General features: G+C 35.2%; 1 protein-coding gene across 1 annotated transcript in view; it reads right to left on the bottom strand.

Moving 5' to 3' along the window:
- METAP1 (methionyl aminopeptidase 1) overlaps window positions 1–21,230 on the bottom strand; it is a 70,888-nt gene that overhangs the window by 28,916 nt on the left and 20,742 nt on the right. The window contains exons 2-5 of the mRNA XM_044682440.1: window positions 14,055–14,106; window positions 4,445–4,557; window positions 3,023–3,083; window positions 369–460 (exon numbers count right to left, since the gene is read on the bottom strand). Coding sequence (XP_044538375.1) covers window positions 369–460; window positions 3,023–3,083; window positions 4,445–4,557; window positions 14,055–14,106 — 318 coding nt within the window. The remainder of the gene's footprint in view (window positions 1–368; window positions 461–3,022; window positions 3,084–4,444; window positions 4,558–14,054; window positions 14,107–21,230) is intronic.

Genomic DNA, 21,230 nt, shown 5'->3' with positions numbered 1-21,230 from the left:
AGATAGAAAGTTCCTCCAAATAAAAAAGCCTTATTAATTTTGTTATATACACTTATAATAATAAAATGGTGAGGTATAAGATTTTATCCATTATTTCAAAACACAAAGGATCAGAGAAAAAAGGATCATGCCAGATTACCTGATAGTTATATTTAAAAATAACACACTACCAAGTAAGATAGGGAAGAGCAGATGCATCTAATCATTTTATAGTATTCTCAGTTAATGTCTTCCATCTTACTATATCTAAGAGCCACAATCTTACAATGCAACTCTTGATGCTTCATAAAAACTTCACAATGAGCTGACTTCCTATATTATTGCTTCACCATATCAAAACCAAGAAAAAAAAGAAAAAAAAATCTTACCCTACACACTAACCGCATGCCTTCTAAATCTTCAGAGGAAAGTATTTTTATTTGAGAAGTACCTTTGAGAGCCTGTTCAGATTCAGACATTCCTAAAAAGAAACATAAAACCAATACACAACGGGAAGGAGAGAAGACATGTAGTGATTGACACAACAATGCCACTGGTGACATTACAATAAAATCTCATTCATTTAGATTCTATAATTTTGTGATAAGCTAGAATGAATTTTTCATCTTTGCACTGTGAAAAAAGGGCTGCCCTTAGCAAATTAATTATGTAAATAGATTAAAGCTAGAAATAACCAATAAACCAATACACTTTTAGCTATTCATTTAGTCACATCCCCATTATTGCTTTATTTCAAGTAACTATCATACTTGAAAAAATAAAATGACTTTAACAGTATTTTAATTAATCTGACTTTGTGAAGCCATACTATATTTTAAAATCATCTCTGATGACTTAGCCCACATTTCTACATACAAATTCTTTTTTTTCTTAAGTTTGCACTCAATCACACAATCCATCCAACCGCATTTTTCTACTCTTCTACATATTGCTTTAACAATGTGTAAGCAAAGTCTTAACCGATACAGCTATAGAGTTAAAATTAATGCAACTTTGCATTACTAGCCCACACCAGAGTACCAAAGCTATCCCACAGTCATCCATTTGCAAAAACTCAATTCTACTTAAAGTGAAATTATTAAGTTAAAAAAAAAATTTCCTAAAAAGAAAAGAAGGATTCTGCCTAAAAAATGAAAAGAATCAAATTTTATTCTTTCTCAGCAAAGTGTATTTATAAAAATTGTCTTAATTACATCCATCATGTTTTCAAAAGACTGAAAACAGTGGAGAAAAATCCTGCACTATACATTCAAGTGCAATCTCCTAAAAACGATAAAAGAACTTCCTCTATAGTCCTAGTCTCCCCTAATGTAACTGGGAACTCCTAGTATCCCCAAAAGGCTCTGCCTCTCCTGAGCACTTGCACCCTTCCAGTTTTTGCAACGAAAACAAAAACAATAGAAAGCAACAGATGCCCTGGGAACCAAAGTCATAACCCTGATCCTCAGAGTAGCTAATTCTATTTTAGAGCCTCCCTGACTCTCCTGACTTCCTGACACTTTGAAACTGGTCTAAGTGGGCTCACAGAATTCATCAGCCCTTCAGATGAGGTCATTTTGTCCTTCCACATGCCAACAAAGCCCCTTCAATTCAACCCACTACTGATCTCTCCTCTTCTTGTCCAGACTAAACTTGTGGTTTTGATCCCTCCTTGCCTGTCCCTGTTCCATCTGAAGCTCATAATATGTGTGGTCAAACTAGTTTTTGATAAAGTTCATCCTTAAGGCATCAAAAAAACCAACATTATTTATTTTTATTTACATATGATCCTTATTTTCTGGAAACAGCTCTTTTAAAGGCTTAACTAGAACACAAGTTCCTTGAAAGCAGGAAGTTGTTTGAGGGAAGGTGCTTTCTTTGTATCTCTGGAGCTCAGCACAGTGCCTAACACAGTAGGGGTTTAATAGATATTTGCTGGCTATTTTCTGACAATGGTCTAGAATCTGAAATAATCCAAAACACAGCTGGGGATCTAGACATTGAAGTGGTTTTAGAGTGAATATTCTTAACTTTTTTTTGATAACAGACTACTATGATAGTCTGGTAAAGCCTATGGACTCCTTATAATAATGTTTCTTTAAAAAATAATAATAAAATAAATAAGATGGTAATGGAAATCAATTAAACTGAAATTTAGTGCTTTTTTTTTAAGTTTACGAATTTCAGGTTAAGAGACCCTACTTCAGAAATCATGTAATCAAACATCTATTACTGAAAGAAGAGTGGAGTTTCACAGTGGCTAAGTAGTTTGTCCAGGGTCGCACAAATACTAAGTAGCAGACTCTAAATCTTAACCTAGTCCCAGTGTTTTCTCTTACACCACACTGCCTACTCTATGATGCCAGGTATAGATGTACTAATTATATATCATATTTTTAAACTGGAAGACTTTTCCTAGACCTTGTGTTGAGAATCATGGGAAAGAGGGAGAGGCAGGGGCAGAAAATTATTTTTTTTCAATTCTTAATTTTAAAATAAAATTAGTGCTCTTGTGAGAACAGTATTACATTAAAGGAGATTAAGCAAAAATAATTAGAGGAACAAAGTATTGCCTTAAAAAAGAAATGGGATAAAAAAATTCTAACTCAGGGGAAAAAATCCAAATGGAAGAAAACATAATCTTAACACTAATAACTTTATAAGGTGATTGGATTAAATAATCCAATAAAATGAAGAATAACAGATTGGCTAAGAAAATAAAACCCCAAAATCTATTGCTTACAAGACACTCACCCAAAAAGCAAAGGTATACATAGAATAAAAATGAGAGATTATAACAAAATTTATTCTGAATCATTAAGTAAATCCAAAGAAATTCAAATTGCAAACATGCTATCAGGCAAAGCAAAAGAAAAATTCACATGATAAATGAGGATTATAAAATGAAATAAGGAATTGAATTAGGCAATGAAATTTGTGTATTTTTTAGATTAGTAGACAAGAAAGAAACCACAAGCAAAATAAATTCCTGTTGTTAGTGGCAGCCACCAAATACTAAATAGTAAGATATAATTGGAATTACCTAAAGGATGATCAGCATAATCAGGTCTTTGAATATAACTTGGCACAGGTCTTGTTGGCATCTAAGAAACATCAAAGTACAGAATAGAAATAAGTTTAAAATGTTATGAATATTTATTATTTCAATCAGCCATCACTGAAAAAAAAGTTTATTCCAAAATTTTATTTAATGTATCATTATTACTTGGTTATGATGCCAAATTTCTCTTTTCTGATATTGACAACTTAAGTTGCAGAAAAAAAGAAATGACTAATAACAATAATTCTTTGTATTACACTTAGAGGTTTGCAAAACACTTTGGGGGCAGGAGGAATTTTTTCCTAAAGACCAAATATAACTTGGGAAGGTGGGAAGGAAGGACTTCCAGATACACAAGCAAAAGACAAAAAAGAGGTTTCTATGTGAAACTTTTGCTTCCTTTTTAAAAAAGTCAATAATGAAGTCTAAACATTACTATGAAAACTGTCCTACTTTGTTACAAACTTCTTTGCTCATAACAACTTTATAATGAGTAGAGCAAGTCCTGTCACCCCATTTCACAAAGAGACTGAGTGGTTTGCCCAAGCTCATACCACCAGAGGCTGAACTGGGAGACTGGTGCCTGACTCCAAATCCAGTTCTCTGTCTCCTACTCCATGCTGCCAAGGAGCAATGTCAACATATACAACAAGCACAGGCAGTATTATTCATGGCAATATACACACCAATTCTTTCCTCTATCCATTCAGGATAAGAAAAAGAAAAAAATTGTTTTCTTTGGGAATTAGCCATTCTGTGTCTTTTAGACTGCTTATTATTCTACTGTGTTGCAAATAAGAAAGGACCAAAGATAAAATCCTTTAAAGTCATTTAAAAGAAGTATTTCTATAATCATTTGGTTTGTCACCGAAAATGAAATCACTTTAGAAAAACTGAATAGAAAATGCTAAAATTTTATATCAAAGCTCTAGTTCATTTAGCTACTAGCTTAGAAAAAAACTATTTAAAATCTCATGGAACAATAAAAGTTAATAACACGTTTACTGAATTTTTGTTTTCTTTTTTAATTCTTAAAAAAATAGCATTAATGGGTAGTTCTCAAGAAGAACAAAGGAAGAAATCTGAGTGTTGTAAAAAAGAGCAATAAGTTATTTTAATAAAGTAATAAGCCAATTACTAATTTTTTTCCTCTTCCTCTTAAAAAAAATTTTTTTTGTAAATATCCTCCAGAAGAAGAAGAAGGGAAGGATACATGGAAAACTATGTAATGTAACAATCAGAACTATTTTCAAGTACTGAGACAACTGAAGTAGTCCCCTCAAAAAAAAAAAAAATAAAATAAAATCACAGGAAGTGATTTCAATCTTATAAAATATAGTCCTGAATTTTTTATCTTAACAGGTAGTTGTTACTAAAAATTGAAATATTACTCTATTTACTTACCAGTGGATAATGTGGTCTAAGTTTACCAGTATATCGATAACCTGCCCATGGATCTGTGTTAATATCTCCTTCCACAGTCCAAGAAGAAACTTCATGTTTCGCTTTTTCATCTTCTAGAAAAAAGAAATATTTAAAGAAATTAAAACACTTATAGAAAAAGAAAATTTTTAATTAAACATTTAAATATTTAAATTTTACATATTTAAAATATATGAAAATGTAAATATCTGTTTTCAATGATACAAGCCATCAATAGTAAAACAAAATAACTCAAGATTTGGTAGACCCAAACAAGAAAAATAGAGCAAACCTGTCTACTCAATTGTTAACCTCCAGCATCCCCCCAAGATGGTAGAGAAACAGTTTCTAAGCCTCAGTCAACCTTCTGAAAACAATATTACAACTTGTCCCCAATAACTGAATATAATCAATTCACAATACTGTCCCATTATTTTCATGATAACCACATGTATTTGCTTCTATTATTTCAATTACAGGAAGCTTATTTTAGAATTCTACTGGATACCAAGAAATGATGGATGAGGATGCAAAGCAAAATAAGTAGAAATGAGAACAAACATAATGATTAAGTTGAACTTTGAGTTATGAAAAAAATTTATAATGAATCTCCTGTAGAAAACCTAATGATGTATGTTTTCTCTTTCTCATTCTCAGAAGAAAGGTGAGGGACTACCAGGTCAAGATATTAATACACTCACTAACTAGGCAGGGTTTTGGCCTTCAATATTTTTGCTGTAAATGTTTCATATTATAACTAGGATTGGTTCAAGCCCAAGGGTAGGTATGGAAAATTAAAATGATGCAAAAGCAGAAAACATCAATAAAGCATACTCATGCACACACATCTTGAAATTTCAGATCATTAGTCTCTGTTAGGAAAACCTTTCTAACTAATGTTAAGAGGCAAATATTTATCATGATATCTAGACTATGAGGAAACTCAGACTAATACATTCTCCAAAAAGCAAAAACACAACTAAATCTGCCCTAGGTTTACTACAGTGGCTTTCTGAAATACTGAAAATACTACCTAGTCATTACTACTATTATGTCATATTATCAGACCTGACTGTTCAAATTCACATAAATAGAATAAACAGGGAAGCATAGGCAAGTCAGCAAGTATTTTAAAAACATCTCTTATGTAACACATATGTTGCTAAGGGCAGTCAAAAGAGAATCCCTGCTCTCCAGGAGCTCACACTCTAGAGACCACAAAAAACCAATTCTGTATAAATAGAGTAACTGGACATAATCTCAAAGGGAAGCCACTAAGATTAAGGAAGACTAGGAAAGTCTCCAGGAAGAACAGGGCTATTAAATTGTTTAACCTTTGACTCAACAATACTATTACTTGATTTGTATCCCAAAGAGATTCAAATAAAGAGGAAAAGGGCTCGGGTGTACAGAAAAATTTTGTCGTGGCAAAGAACTGGAAATTTAAGAGATATCTATAAACTTGGGAATGGCTCAAAAAGTTATGGTATATGAACATGATGGAATACTACTGTGCTCTGAGAAATGAGGAAGGGGATAGTTTTAGAAAATCTGAGAAGACTTGGATGAACTGATGCAACATGAAGTGAGCAAAATCAAGAGGACAATTAATTAAGTCTTATAATTCTGATCAACATAATGATTGTCCAGAATTCCAAAGGGCTTATGATGAAACATGCTATCTATCTCCAGATAGATGAATCCAGAGCACAGATTGAATATTTCTTCACTTTCTGTTTCTTGCCCTTTTTGGGTTTTTGTTTTTTGGAACATGGCTAATATTGGGATTTGTCTTGTATGACTATGTTATCTTACTTTCCCAATTACACATACCAAGTTTTCTGAAATTATAAGATCCAAACTCCCTCACTCCCATGCCTCCTCCTTCCCTGAGAATGGTAAGCTATTTGATCTGGATTATACATATATTATTATGCAAAACATATTTCCATGTTAATCATGTTGTGAGGAAATTACTCATATAAAACCAAAATCCAAAAATAAAAATATACACTAATAACTATATATATTTGGAATGGGTTTTGTTTTTCTTTCTTACTGAGTAAGGGTACTGAGAGGAAGGGAGAGAATTTGTAATGAAAAAAATTTGAATTTTTTTTTTAAAGAAGGGTTTTAAACAGGATTTGAAGGAAGGTGAGAGGCAGAGATGAGAAGAGAGAATCTTTTAGGCATGAGGGATAGGGCAGGGAAAATGTCCAGAATCAGAGTTTCATGTCAGCAAAGAGATCACTTTCACCGCTCTGCAGATTACAAGAGGGTACATTGGTGTAAGAGATCTAGAAATCTAATCCAATCCAAAAAAGAACTTTTATTAACCACCTACTATGGGATAGGCACTGTGCTAAATGCTGGGGATACAATTAATGAAAACAATCCCTACTCTCAAAGAGCTTACAATCTAAAGGAGGAGACAAGACACAAAAGGAGGCAGGTAGGGGGGTGGGGAATGTAGGAAATGGTCAGGTTACAAAGGGATTTAAAACCTAAACAGGAGATTTTACAGTTGATTCTGGGGGTAAGTAGGAGCCATTGGTATTGATTCAGTTAATGCACAGACTTTTAGGAAGATAATTTTGACAGCTATGGGGAGGAGGTACTGCTGTAGGAAAGAGCTGTAGCAGGGAGACCTGCCAACAGGCAATTGCAAAGAACCCTACCCCAAATCACCTAACAAATAAATACTACAGGTGTTGGCTAATTAATAATAATAATAATATTTAATTAATATTTAGTGGGTACCAATATATAATATTCAATCTCTCATGAAGCACATTCTAAAAAAGACAGTACAGCAATGTCAACACACATCAATCAACCAAAGAGAAATCAAAATGGGAGATATTTGAATGATATGCTAAGGAAACCAGCACAAGATCTCTTCCCCCACCCTCAGAATGACGAAGGAACCAATTCTTTTCTTCTCTCATTAGGGAAAATTCTCCTTACTTCCAGGTTATTCTCATGCTACAGGGGTCAGTATACATTTAGAAAGTTAAGTAAACTGATTCAAGATGCACAATGAGAAATACAATTCTTCAAGCATGGGTACTGCAAGGATTTTTCTTGACTATTTATTAGACAGGTTTTGCTTTTATTTATTTTTTTCTTTTAAATGGAGGAACAAAAGTAAATGCTTGTTAGCTGAAAAATAAGTAAAGGATTAAAACGTTTTGGCAGCTACACAAGAAAAGCTCACTTTTTCTATCAACTGACACACTATATGTTCGTATGTTAATCATAGAACTGGAACATCATTATGGACCATCTCAGGGATATCTAGCTGGCTCAGTGATAAAGGGTCAGGCCTGGAAATGAGAGGTCCTGGGGTCAAACCTGGTATTAGACACTTCCTAGCTGTGTGACTGAGCAAGTCACTTAATTCTAATTGCCTAACCTGTACCACTCTCACTCTTATGCTTTGGAATCAATACTTAGTATCAATTGTAAGATGGAAGGAAGGATTTAAAAAATCATCTCGTATATTATAATGGATGAGAATCTTGAGATTGAAGGTGAAGTGACTTGCTAATGCAATCCAACTAGTTGGTGGCAGAGATGGGCTTAGAACCCAGATCTCTTCTCAGTTGTATGCTCTTTTCACTATCAAAGCCCATCTTACGTTAAAAAGTTCCAGAGGATGTATTTTGAGTCCAGAACAATTAAGAGAAATAAACAAACAAAAAAAACTCCTAGAAAGGAGGTTACTATCAAATTACATTATACTACTCAATTTCTGACCCTTTCCTTTCTAAGAGTTGAAGATAGCCACACGCTGAATATTAAGTGACAACAATCAGTCTGTTATTTTTCCCCAAATATGAGGCCTGAACAATATTTGCTGCCACCAGGGCCAAACCAAAGAGGAAAACAGATCAAAATGCAGACAACTTGGATGCCCACTGCAACCGTAAATGGCAAGAAGCGATTCTATTCCAAAATATGAGCCTCAAGAGTAATTTTTTACCTGAAAGCAAGGCCAAGATAACAATTAGGCATAGGCTTTTTGCTTCTAATATACTCCTGAGTTAAAAAAAAAAGTATAAAAACTTCCTGGGTTTCCAGTTGGTCTTGGCACTTCCACAATCTGTTTTTCTACCCAAATCCATTTTGAAAGAATCACAAACATGTCTGTAAAAAATCAAGCAACTCCAAAGCAATCTGTAAGCAAGACTAATATATGTAGGAGGTTCTATTAAGTTTTTTGGATATTATTCACACATCTATAAGATTGATGGTTCAAATGTGTTTGGCTATATATGGAGGTTATATGCCATACCATAAAAGCATTCCAAAACGACATGCAAACGGATTCAGTTTGTTTGCTCTGCATTCCCAAAATCATAAAAATAGCCTAGACAACTAAATCTGAATGGAAATTGGAGTCAGTAATGCCACACTAAAAGGTTTTTGAATGGATTCCCAGAGACCAAGGAGGAAAAAACTCAAGCCAACCTGATAAAATCAGGGCAAAGACTCTTATTGAAGCATGTAGATGGGCACAGTAAATAAAGAACTTGCCCTGGAGCAGAAAGATCTGAGTTCAAAATCAACCTCAAACATTTACTGGCTGTATGACCCTGCCAAGTCACTTAATCTCTCTCAGTCTCAGTATCCTCTTCTGAAACAAAGGAAAAAGCAACAGTACTTATTTCACAGATTATGAGGACACAAGATAACGTGCAAAGTACTCTGCAAAACAGAGTATAATATAATGCTAATTATTTTATGAATAATTTAAAATACTAGTTATTTTTTTGTCTTTGTACATAGTAGGTAATTAATAAAGGCTTAGTGAATATTGAGCAATTTCTTTCAAACATATTATTAGATAAAAATCCTCACTAAGAGGTTTTTGTTTACTTGAGAGGCACAAACAAGTGGTCAGTTGCCTTACATATCTAAGAATACCTAAGAGGTACATTGGCATATCTACAAGCTTGGGAAAGGCCAAAATAACTTCACCTTAACTCACAATCTTAAAGATCTTATACAAAGTACACCAAATCTAAATTCTAATTTCCTCCTTTAATAGCTCTGTATGGATTCAGTCATTTGACCCATTAGCCTGGGTTTTTCTGAACAAGAACTCCAAGTCATTTCCTGAAATTAAAATGTCATAACAGTGAAACTGCAACCTTCAGTGAACACTTTAGTCAGTCAAATACTGCTGTTTGGAACCACAGACCATAGCTATAGCATTAGAAGGCACCACTGAGGCCATCTAGTCTAATATCCTTAATTTTATAACTGAAAAAGCTGAGGACTTACCCAACACCACATAAAGTAGTGATGTTATAGAATTTTCTGTTTAGCCAGGCGAGAGGAAACCACAAATCACTTAGAGTAAGGAAGGAAGGAGATTTATTATTACATATGTGCATGCAGACTCAGACGGGATCTTTCTTCAACCAATGTAAGGAAAGATAAAGAGATGAGATTTTACTTAAATCCTCTGACTCTAAAGACAGTATAAAGAAGAGTAACCATGGATTACATCATAACAAACAATGTATGATAGTTTAAGGAGGGAGAAATAGTTCAAAGGAAATATAGAAGAAAGAACTATTAAAGTACTAAAAAGTAAATGTTTCATGTTTTTAACAAGATAGTGCTGAATACTTTAAAAAGCATTCATCTAGTACTTCCTCTGAATTTTATTAGCAGACAGACACTAAGTATATCAATGGCATAACTATGGTGTTTTGAAAAAAGATTACATACATGTATAAGCCAGATAAAATTGCTCACCATCTGGGGGGGAGGGGCGGGGTGGAGAAGGGAGACAATCTGGATCTTATAATTTCAGAAAATGCATGTTGAAAATTGTTATTACATGTAATGGGAATATAAAATATCTTTGAATGAAAAAAGGCTAACTTGGATGACTATACATCTAGCAGACTAACTAAAACTGAGATGCTACCTTACAGCACTATCAAGAAGGTAAAGGAGGGGCAGCTGGGTAGCTCAGTGGATTAAGAGCCAGGCCGAGAGACAAGGAGTCCTGGGTTCAAATCTGACCTCAGACCCTTCCTCGCTGTGTGACCCTGGGCAAGTCACTTAACTCCACTTGCCTAGCCCTCAACACTCTTCTGCCTTGGAACCAATAGTATTGATTCTAAGGCAGAAGGTAAGGATTTTTTTTAAAAAGGGTAAAGAAAAGGAAGTGACTGATGATGATAATGAAACTAGCTAGCATTTACATATAATATTTTTATGGTTTACAAACTATTTTACAAATATCCCATTTTATCTTCACAACTTTAAGGGAGAAAAGTCCTATTATTATTCCCATTTTATAATAAAAGGGAAGCAGACAACACTTAAGTGTTTTGCTCAGTTACACAGTTAGTATAAATGTCTGAAGCTGGATCTGAATCCCATTCTTCCTGATGCCAGGCCTCACCACTCTATTTATACCACTTAGTTGTCTACCTAGGTCTATCTCATCACTATACATACATATAACAATCATACAGAGACATATTATATGTGTGTGTGAATATATTTTTATATTGTGTGTGTGAATATATATTTATATTCAATTGAGTTCTAGGCTTGTGGATTCATTTTTTCTTTGTTGTAGTGCCTAAAAAAAGGGAGGAGGCAAAAAACCACACGAGCATTTCCTTGGTTCTACACTGGAGGCAGCCTGGCACAGTGAAAAGAATGCTGGTTCTGGAGTCAGAGACCTGGGTTCAAATCTCACTACTGATGTACTTGATGATCTTGGGCAAGTAATTTAACCTTTCTGAACTCCAACTGTGTAGATGTTGTAGAAGATGGAAACAGATGGCTTTTAAGGTCCTTTCCTGCTCTAGAGCTTTTATCAATTGATCAAAAAGGATTAAGGAGTTTTAACACAGGAAAGCAATGCACTGGGGATATAAGAAAAAGATAGCCAAAAAAGCCCCTACCCCCAAGTGGCTTTCATTGTAAACAAAGTGATAATGTACATGCATCAGTCTATGAAGTCCACATAGTGAATAGATGGAACATCACCTCAGAATCGACATACCAACAACAGGAGGCAAGATGTACCATGGAAAGTCTCTTGGAGAAGCAGTACTTGAGCTGAACCTTAAAGGAAAGCAGGGATTCTAGCATGCAAAGGAGAAAAAGAGAACACTCCAGTTAAGGGGACCCACCAGCTTAGTTATCCAGAGCCCCAAATATGGAAGATGGAGCAACACATATGAGGAGCAACAAGAAGGGCGACAAGACCAAAGAAAAATGTGTAAGGAAATAATGTTTAAGAAGACTAGAAAGACTGAGTTCAGATTGTGAAAGACTTTTAGAGGAATTTCTCTTCTAAATTCTAAACCTCTCTAGGTTATGGGGAACCACTGCAACTTACCAAAGAGGGAAGCCCTCAAACCTACATTTGTAAAAATCTCTTTGGCACCTAGCTGTGTAAAGGATAGAGAGAAAAGATCAGGGACTTGAAGCAGAGAAACTATTGCAATAGCCCAGGCAAGAAGTGACAGAGAAGCAGTGCTAGACTGGTGGTTAAGGAATAGAGAAAGTCTATAAGAGATGTGGTAGGAGAAGAATTGGCAAGAATTGGTAACTGATTGGAAATGTGAGTTAAATGAAAGAGAGGTGTCTAAGATGACACACAGGTGGTGACTTGTACTTTATTCAGTATAATTAGAGAAGTAATAAATATCCATTAAAAACAAACAGAAAATAACTGGTTTGAATGAATTTGTAAGTGGAAGTTAAGCATATATTTTAGCATCACACCAAATTTGATTAAAATTAGCCAACTTTTTCAAAAATGATCCTAGGAAAAGAGGACACTTTGATTAATAGTTGTGAAATAATGTGGGCTGAGATGAAATAATGGTCTCATGGTCTCATATGGTCTCAACTGTAAATTGTGATGGCCCTACATATTCAGACTATGACACCATGCTAACCATGGATTGAGCTGGTTTTCCAATAGTGGTCATGTGATATGTACAATCATGCCCCATTCTTTTAACCACATTTAAGATTGATAGACACAGCACCTCAGATTAGGAAGTTATAGTAAAAAGCACCATCTACATTGAAGGCTGTGAAGTCAGCCTCTCAGGGCAGCTAAATTTCTGTAAAATAAGAATCACAATGTTTTTCAAGGGCATTAAATAATGCTAAGACTGGCCAAGTTCAGATGAAAGACAAAGAAATGAGGCTAATAATATCCAATGCTTCTTGCTACACTTTGGCTATAGAATCTACCTTATTTTAGTTTAAAAAAAAAAAAAATGTGTTCCAAAAAGGTGGGGGTGTTACTCTGCTCTTACCCAAAGAGTTATACCTGTCAATGGTGAGAATAACAAATGTGTCATCATGCTAAAGATAAGGTTCCCCTCACCCAAAAACAAGGTCCCCAAACGGGTGCCCACTGCTTGAGGAATGTCTGCACAAACTGTACTTCATGGTATAATAAAGAAATATAATTGTATCATAAAAAACAGAGAATATAAAAAAGTTCAGAAAAACTTAGGAAAGTTTGTACAGACAAAAGAAGCAAAACAATGTATACAGAGACCACAGTAACTTTAAGAAAACAACCTTGAAAGACCCAGGACACTGTCATCTTGACTTCACAGGACTGGCAGTGGGACAAGTAGAACTTATTTCGAACTAGCAGAATACAGGTGAAGAATGAGATAGACAATGTCAAATATGGCCAATGTTTTATTTTGTTTAGCTGTATTTCTTTGTTAAAGTGACAGAAAAAGATATTTGTTTTTTTTTTTTTAAATGAGGTGCAAGACTGAAGGAAGTGGGGGAGAGAAACTATCCATCTTTATTTGTATAAGTCACTACTAGTGGTGTTTTAAAAAAAGAACATCTAACTTACATTTAGATTCTTAACATTAATCTTGGATGGGGAAACAAAAGGAACTCTTTATTTTCACCAAACCTCTAACTGAAATAGGGCATATCTTCCAATTATAAAAGTAGGTGACAAACTACAGTAGCATTAGCAGTCTTGTATTTTGTCACAAATAGAAATCACAAAGAGCTTTACATCACATTATAGATGTTACTGGTATCTCCAAATACTCGTCAAGTCCAAATTACTGCAATTATCAGACTGGCCTCATGGTTGGCTGAAATCTTCCTGTCTATATAGAGGCACTTCTATGAGGAAAACTAGCCAACTATTAAGTCCACTGAAGGGATTCTTTGGACTGCCAAAGGGATTCATGACACAAAATAAGTTTTGAGAATGCCTGACACTGGACCATAAGGTTTACAAAGCTCTGTATAAATATTAACTCATTTTTTAACAAAGAGCAACACATTCTACAAACCTTATTATAAAAGTATTATGAAAATCATACCAACTGTATTCCTTTTAGCAAAGCAAGAGATTTTTTTCCTGTGGTGCAAAATTCCAACCCAATTCACCCTAACACATAAAGCACCTACTATGTGCACTGTGTGCTAGTTACTAGGGACAGAGACAAAGTGAAAATTAAAAGCATCTGCCCTCAAGGAGCTTACACTCTAGAGGACTGAAATTCGGAATAGAATGCTTATTATAGCAGAAGAGAGATGTGATTTTACTTACTTGCTTTCTTGTGTAGTAACTTGTGAGTGGCCCAGCTTCCCTTAAAACACTCCTAAAATTGCAAATATTATAAAAGTTAGTGTTGTGCCTTCCTCAGTAGAAATATACTGAAATTTTCTGGAATGAGAAGAGATCTGGTTGTTCTACATAGCGTAATAGGTTGTGAATAATTGTGGCTTCTCTTGGTAAAATGTTAGGGTAAAAACAAATATTCATGACATCTGCTCAAATAATCACTTCAAAAAGCAGATCAACTTTAAACCACTAGTTGTAACAGTGTTTGAAGAGGTCTAGGTCTAGGTCTAGGTGCTGAATAGTTGTTAGTATAGTTTCATTCTTTTCACACCTTATTTTACAGACAGTCATTTTTCAAACCAAAACAATAGTTTTTATTCAACACCAAAAAGAAACAGGTGATTGTGAAATAGTCATTTAGTCTGAAATATGAATGGTTTACTTCATACTTCACTACATCTTTATAAGCTTTTCTTCAAAGAGCTCAAGACACCATACAAGTAACTCACATGAATATAAACAGATTTTCCATTTTCAAAAACCCAAAGATCATGTAAGATGAAAGGAAAGGCAACTCAGTTATTGAGTCATCAGTGAGCACCTGCCACGTGTCTATTACATTTGAACCTCTGTGCTCAATTCTGGGAACAGAAAGTCAAAAATGAAAATGGCCCCTCAAGAAGCTGACCCCTTATTGGAAGAGAAATAAGTAAGTATTTGGGAAATAAACAGAAAATGAGGAAGAACAGCAAAGAATTGCCCAGGATGATTATGGTACTTAACTTTCAGCCTTACTTTATCATTGTACTATAAAGGCAATATACACCAGCAGTCAGGACACACAATATTAAATAACTGATATGAAGTGATGTTTACTAAACCACTTTGAAAACTATAACATGTTATTAGTATTATTTAATTCAGTTCAGCAAATAGTTATTAAACATCTACAAACAATACATTCTGCTAGGAAATGAGAATTTCTTTGGGCAAAGTGGAGTTTCATACTTGTGATTTCATATGTGTGAGAAAATCCCTGGTGTAGACACTCCCACGCTAGGTATCTATCAACAACTCAGCTTTAACTTAAAGAGTATTAAGAGAGTTACTCAGATCAATGAAAGATCAACTGGATCACAAACAAAGTCAGTTTGTGTCAGAGGTTAAAACTTTAACTCAGATCTTCATAATAATTTCAAGACCTCACCTGTCTATTATGCTATACTATTTTTTAGGGGGTGGAGAAACAAAGCTTAACAATGCCATTCCCTACATGGAGTTTAGAGTACAAATGTACTATTTGTTTTGAATGTAATTACCACTATTAAATTTCAAATATAACAAAAGTCAAGGGGAAAAAAATGGAAAAAATGAAGAAGGCAAATGTGTTGGCTATTTGGTGTGGAAAAGTGATCATTCTCAGGGATTTTTATAGAAAAGATTCCATATTGGGAGGTAGACTGAGCTAGACAAATGACTTACTTCTAAGAGTCCTTCTAGCTTATGAATCTTTGATAAAGATGCTTTAGAAATTACTTGTAAGTGTGCAATATGGTTATATCTATTGCTTATTCCCTGGTACTGGCTTTTCCCAAGAAATAAAAATATAAAAAATAATTGACAAAATCTTACATGCAAAATAAAAAACATGTTTAAGTTAGCATATTTAAGCAGAAAATGTTACAATGTATATAATCTAGATTGTTTTTTCTTTAAAATAAATTATCTTACCTACCTCCTCCCCCAATTATTTCCTTCTTTCTCATCTCCACTGAGAGACTTGTTAATATTTCAGGTAGATTAAAATAAGAGTATACACTTCTATAGTTCTCATCTTCCTCTTTTTATCTCTTCATGAATTAGAAAAGAAAATCAAATTTTTTCAACTTCACAATTTACAATGATTGAATTGAGGATGGAAAGAATGCAATCATTCTCTAAGTTTATAACTCAGATTTTGCTGTTATAAATTCGACAGAGGCAGCTGCTCTATAGTAGATAGAGAACTGACCCTAGAAAAGGGAGATAATGGTTCAAGTCCTTCCTCTGACATGTAATAACTATGATCCAGGGCAAGTCATTTAAATCTCAGTGCCTCAAGTAACTAAGACGCTAAATTTCATAGAAGGCTTTGGAAAAGGGAGTTGGGAGTTACCTATATGAATAAAATCACAGGTCTATTCCCTTCCTTATGATTTAAAATAATTTCAATGTACACTACTAAACACAGAAATGGGTTGTTCCTGCATAAAATAATACATGTATTTCTAATCTTTGCAAATAATATATTAAAGAGGCACTGAAAATGCCATTAGATTTGGCCCTAGTAGTAAAATTTATAGCAGCATTTATTAAGTAACAGGCACTGTAGTACAATGGAAGGTAAAAAATAGTAAAGCTATACATAATATGAGCTCCACAGTCTAATGGGGGGAGACAACATGTAAACAATTATATACAAAACAAGAGATACACTGAATAAAATGGAGGGGATCTCAGAGGGAAGGCACTAGTATATATTAAGGGAAGAGGCTATAGCTTGTTGTAATTTATATATTAATTTTTTCTTAAAAGATTATTGCCTTAAGTAATACTTCCAATCCATAGTATATGACATCTTGCTTCCCTCCATAAAAATCAAGCTGTATTCAATAGTAATTTTAATTCATAACAAAAAAAACTGTCAACAACTTTCATATTATTTCTTAAAAAATAAACCATGAAAGCATGGATAAATTTGACACAATTTTGAAGCATTTTACTACCTTTTCTAATCCTCTCTTGGAATATAAATATCCTTGCTGAAATGACACCCCAAACTGAACATCATGCTCTAGATATGGTCTGAACAAGGTAGAATTCAGGACTATTCATTTCCTTATTAATCTCGAAACCTCCTCTTAATCCAGCCTTAGATTACAAAAACAATTATGTTAACTCATATTGAGCTACGCTGTAGTCCACTAAAGTCCCAGATCTTCTTCAGGAAAAACAAAATCTAAGAATGCATATGTCTGGTCTAATACCTATGTTGTTCTCTTTCTAAGTCAAATAGAAGACTTGATATTTATTTCTATTAAAATTCATCTTATTTTATCTGGTTTAATGTTTTGGCCTATTTGGATCATTTTGGAGTCTAATCTCATCCTCCAATATCTTAATGATCCTTAACTAAGTAATTACTATTTTAAACTTTATAGATGGTCAACAGAATATTTATTGATAATCTCAAACTGATGCTTAGTACCATCTGCTACTATCAATGGGAATCTGAATAGAAAAACATGTCTAAAGGTTATATATGTACAACAATAATAAATGTATATGGTGCTTAAGCTTGAAAAACATTTTGTAAATATTATCTCATGTGAGAGAGGTACTATTACCATTTTATAGATGAGGAAACTGAGGCAGATAGAAGCTAAGTCATTTGCCTAAGGTTAAAAGGCTAGCAAGTGTCTGAGGCAAATTTGAACTCTATTATGCCAAAGATGCCTTATTTGTGAGGTTATAATTCACAAAGTAGTAAATCAAATAATTACTTAGGGATTGTGGAAATTAAATAAAGAATGCTGGTTCCATAACTGTCAGGAGGATTACAGGAATTTTATCTTAGAAAAGTCAGTCCCTAACCACCAGAAGAATCTGCTTTGAGGTCCAGGAGTTGTGGGGGGGGAAATTGTAGCTGTGAAGGAAATGAGTTAAGAAGCAATAAAGATAGCTCAAGTAACAGAGAGTCAGGACTAGATATGGAAGGTCCTGCATTCAAATGTGACCTCAGGCACTTTCTTAGCTGTGTGACTGAACAAGTCACTTAACCCTAATTGCCTAGCTCAGTATTAGTTTTTAAGTACTGACTCTAAGACAGAAGGTAAGGGTGCTGAAAATGAGCCTTTCACCTGCTTTGGGAGAGGCTTTCAGACTGGGGCTTGGCCGGACTAGCTTGGCAGCTGCCCAGTCACCTCTAGCTTGAGAAGCTGCTCTCTCCTGCCCCCTCTACTTTCAATAGGGGAAATGCCAGGCTTTCCTTCTGTTCTTCAGTGTGAACAAGTTGGGAGCCAAGGAAGGAACTGGGCTTGTCAGCATCGCCCAAGGAACCAAACTGGAGTTCTGCTCAGAGCTCAGCTCTACTGAAGAACAGGCCGAGGTGACAGAACAAAGTAGAATCCTGTGGTCTTTGCTGCCCAGAGCCAAACTGGGGGTTCTGCAGTTCCAGACTTTAAAAGAACTGCCCAAATTCTGTACAGGGTGATGATGGGGGGAGGGGGGTGAAGAGCTTGTTAGGGATTCATCAAAAGTAAGAAGAGGTGTGCAGGAGCAGAGAGGCAGCATGCAAGTGAAATGGGGCTGGGTGGTCTATAGACATGATTGCTGAAGGGCCTTGAGGACATCAAGCCGGGGAGGTCAAAGTTGAGAGTTGCTCTGAGCACTTGGGTTTTCCTCATTACCAGGGATTCCTGCTAGGTTTCAATATGTGCCTGTCTCCCAAACAGTAACTGTCTCTGCAGATCAGTCAACCAACAAGTATCCATTAAATCCTTGCTAGGTGCCAAGATCTTTGGGAGGGCTGGGGACTGAGACAATTCCTACTTGCAACGAACTTACATGCTCATGGAGAAAGAGCAAGTCCACAAAAAAACATGTATCCAGGATAAATGCAAAGTTAATATGCATTATATCAAAAAGGTATTTAAACTTCAGTCACACAGTGATTGGGATCAGGAAAGGGAGGTGAGGGTGCTACAGATATGAAATGCTGAATGAACTTTCAGATGCTGTTGCTGACTTAGCTTTCCTTTGTTAAAGGAGACCTCTCACAAAGCAAGACTTATCTCTAAATGTTTGTAGTATTTTTAAAAAATCAATAAAATTGTGTGGGAGGAGGAAGGAAGGAACTGCTTGAAGGGGAAATAAGGAGGGAATATATTTTCAGGGATGGAGACAGAAGATGGAGTATCATCTGTGAAAAACAATCTGGGCTGCAGAATGTGAAAGGAAGAAAGTTCAGTGAAATGCTAAAGACCAGTTGGGGCAGGAGTTTATATTTGTCCCTTGAGACAATAGAAAGCTAGTGGACATACATGGTGGAAAGGGTTAATTCACATAGTCAGATTTGTGCTAACAGAAAATTACTACGAACTCAAGGGTATGGGATAGACTGCTTGGGGCAGGGAGAACAGCAAAGAAAAAGCTATGGCAATAAGCTAAGCAAGAGATGACTAAGGCTTGAACTAAGGAGGTAGCTAGCTGTATGAACAGAGAGGAGTTAGATGCAAAAGTTGCTGTGAAGGGAGATACAGCCTAAAACGCCTACCAAGTGTTAGTCAGCCAAGATTGAATCTTCCAACCAGAAAGATATGATAACCAAAGTATGAACTTATTTGTAAATTATTATAGACAGGTGGGTAGAGGTTGAAAAGCTAGCCTCATAATGTAGAAGCCCCAAGTCTCATTTGGGACACGCCCAGGCTGTGAACCTGACCAAACCTTTTACCTCTAAGTAAGTAAGAGTTACCTCCAAGTAACTCTCTCAAAAAATAAAAATAAAAATAAAAATAAAAATACATTACTATGCTGTTTGCAGAGGGAACTTCTTGATCAGAGAAGTTCCCAATTTATCAACAAAAGCATAAATTTTATCCCCATCCCTAGCCTGGCACTGCAAAAACCAGTAATGTGAAAAGAAGTCTGCAAAAAAGAACACTGCGAAATCCATCTTATGCCAAATCAGAACACCCAGAATAACTGTAGGGAAAAAAACTGGAAGGAGAAGATCAAAATAGACATGAAGTCAAAGAGAGGCAACATGATCTAAAGGATAGAGCAGAAACTCAGTCAGAAGATTTGGGTTTGACACTATTAGATGAGCAACTCAACTTCCAATGAACAGTTTCACTGTCTGTAAAAATGGGGGAAATGGTATGTTTACTACCCAATTTGCATGGCTATTGGGAGGGAAAGTTTGCAAAAATTAAAGTAGCAGTATTGTTGTTAGAAAAGATTGGCTAGCATCTTTGCAATTATCAATGATAGTATAACAATCATATTTAAACTCAACATCATAATTCCCAACAGGTTTTAAGAAAGAATGGATATCGCCCTTGAGAATATGAAAGTAAGCCTACTAATGGCCATGAAAAACTAGACTAAGAAGAAATCTTTGCTGGAGGCAACAAAAATCTTTTAAAAGTCTGGATCTGATTTTCTCAAAGAGAAAGATTTTTTTTAAATGGTAAAATTCTTGAGTAGTGTTATTGACACCCCCTTTCCCCAAAGGCAAATGTGAGAAAGTATCAGCAAACACCACTTCATATGCCAACTTTCACATGTCCACAAAATTGCTATGAAAGTGGTCTACACATAAATCAAGGATATTCTTTAAAAATACGAGAGGTAAGTACTTTCACAGATAATTGTCTACAGCAAACTCTACTTCTTAGCACATCAATGCCTGAAAGGTGTAGAGATTTCAAGACTCCATTGTGGGTTTGTCAGTTATCCCTCTCCCCACCAAAGGTACCTGACATAGCAGAGCAAAATATGGGTTTAAAGGTTTTCTTCCAACTAAGTGTCTTCTATGTACATTTTAAAATCCTGCAAGATCCCTGAGAGACACCACTATGGGAATATTCTTGTTCAACTGTCCTCTAGAATTGTTAGCCTCTATTATGCTCTATGGAAGGAGACAGGCCCAGGCTTGTGAAAAGTATATCCCAAAGTCATGGAAGGCTATTCTACACAAGGATGAAATGGAGTGATTACAAAGAAGACACTTTGAAACACTCCAAAGGCCACCAAAAGAAATGAGCCTAGCAATACAGAAAAAAACAACCACATGAACAAAAGGATGATATACTACCTATATTATATATAGCACAGTCAGATGGGGAAGTTAAGTGTGCAGAGCTGAGATACATAAGAGCAAATAAAACAAGCTGGGGCCAGACCTGAAAAGGAAAAGGCTTCTGAGATTACTTTGGAGAAAGTAAACAGCATTTTCAAAAATGAGACTGTTCCCTGATACAAGAGCCTACCTTTCTAACTCATCCTAAGTGATCTCTGTGGCTGTGAATCACAAAAACTGGACCACTCACTAATTTCTGTCCGTGACTAATGGGGGGAATCCGCTTTCTTCAGCTATGTAACTAGGGATTGCTTTTT

The sequence above is a fragment of the Gracilinanus agilis genome, chromosome 6, assembly GCF_016433145.1.
Source record: "Gracilinanus agilis isolate LMUSP501 chromosome 6, AgileGrace, whole genome shotgun sequence".
Taxonomy (NCBI): Eukaryota; Metazoa; Chordata; class Mammalia; order Didelphimorphia; family Didelphidae; genus Gracilinanus; species Gracilinanus agilis.
Note: the sequence above shows the minus strand (reverse complement) of the source record. Positions and strands in the feature narration are given on the sequence as shown.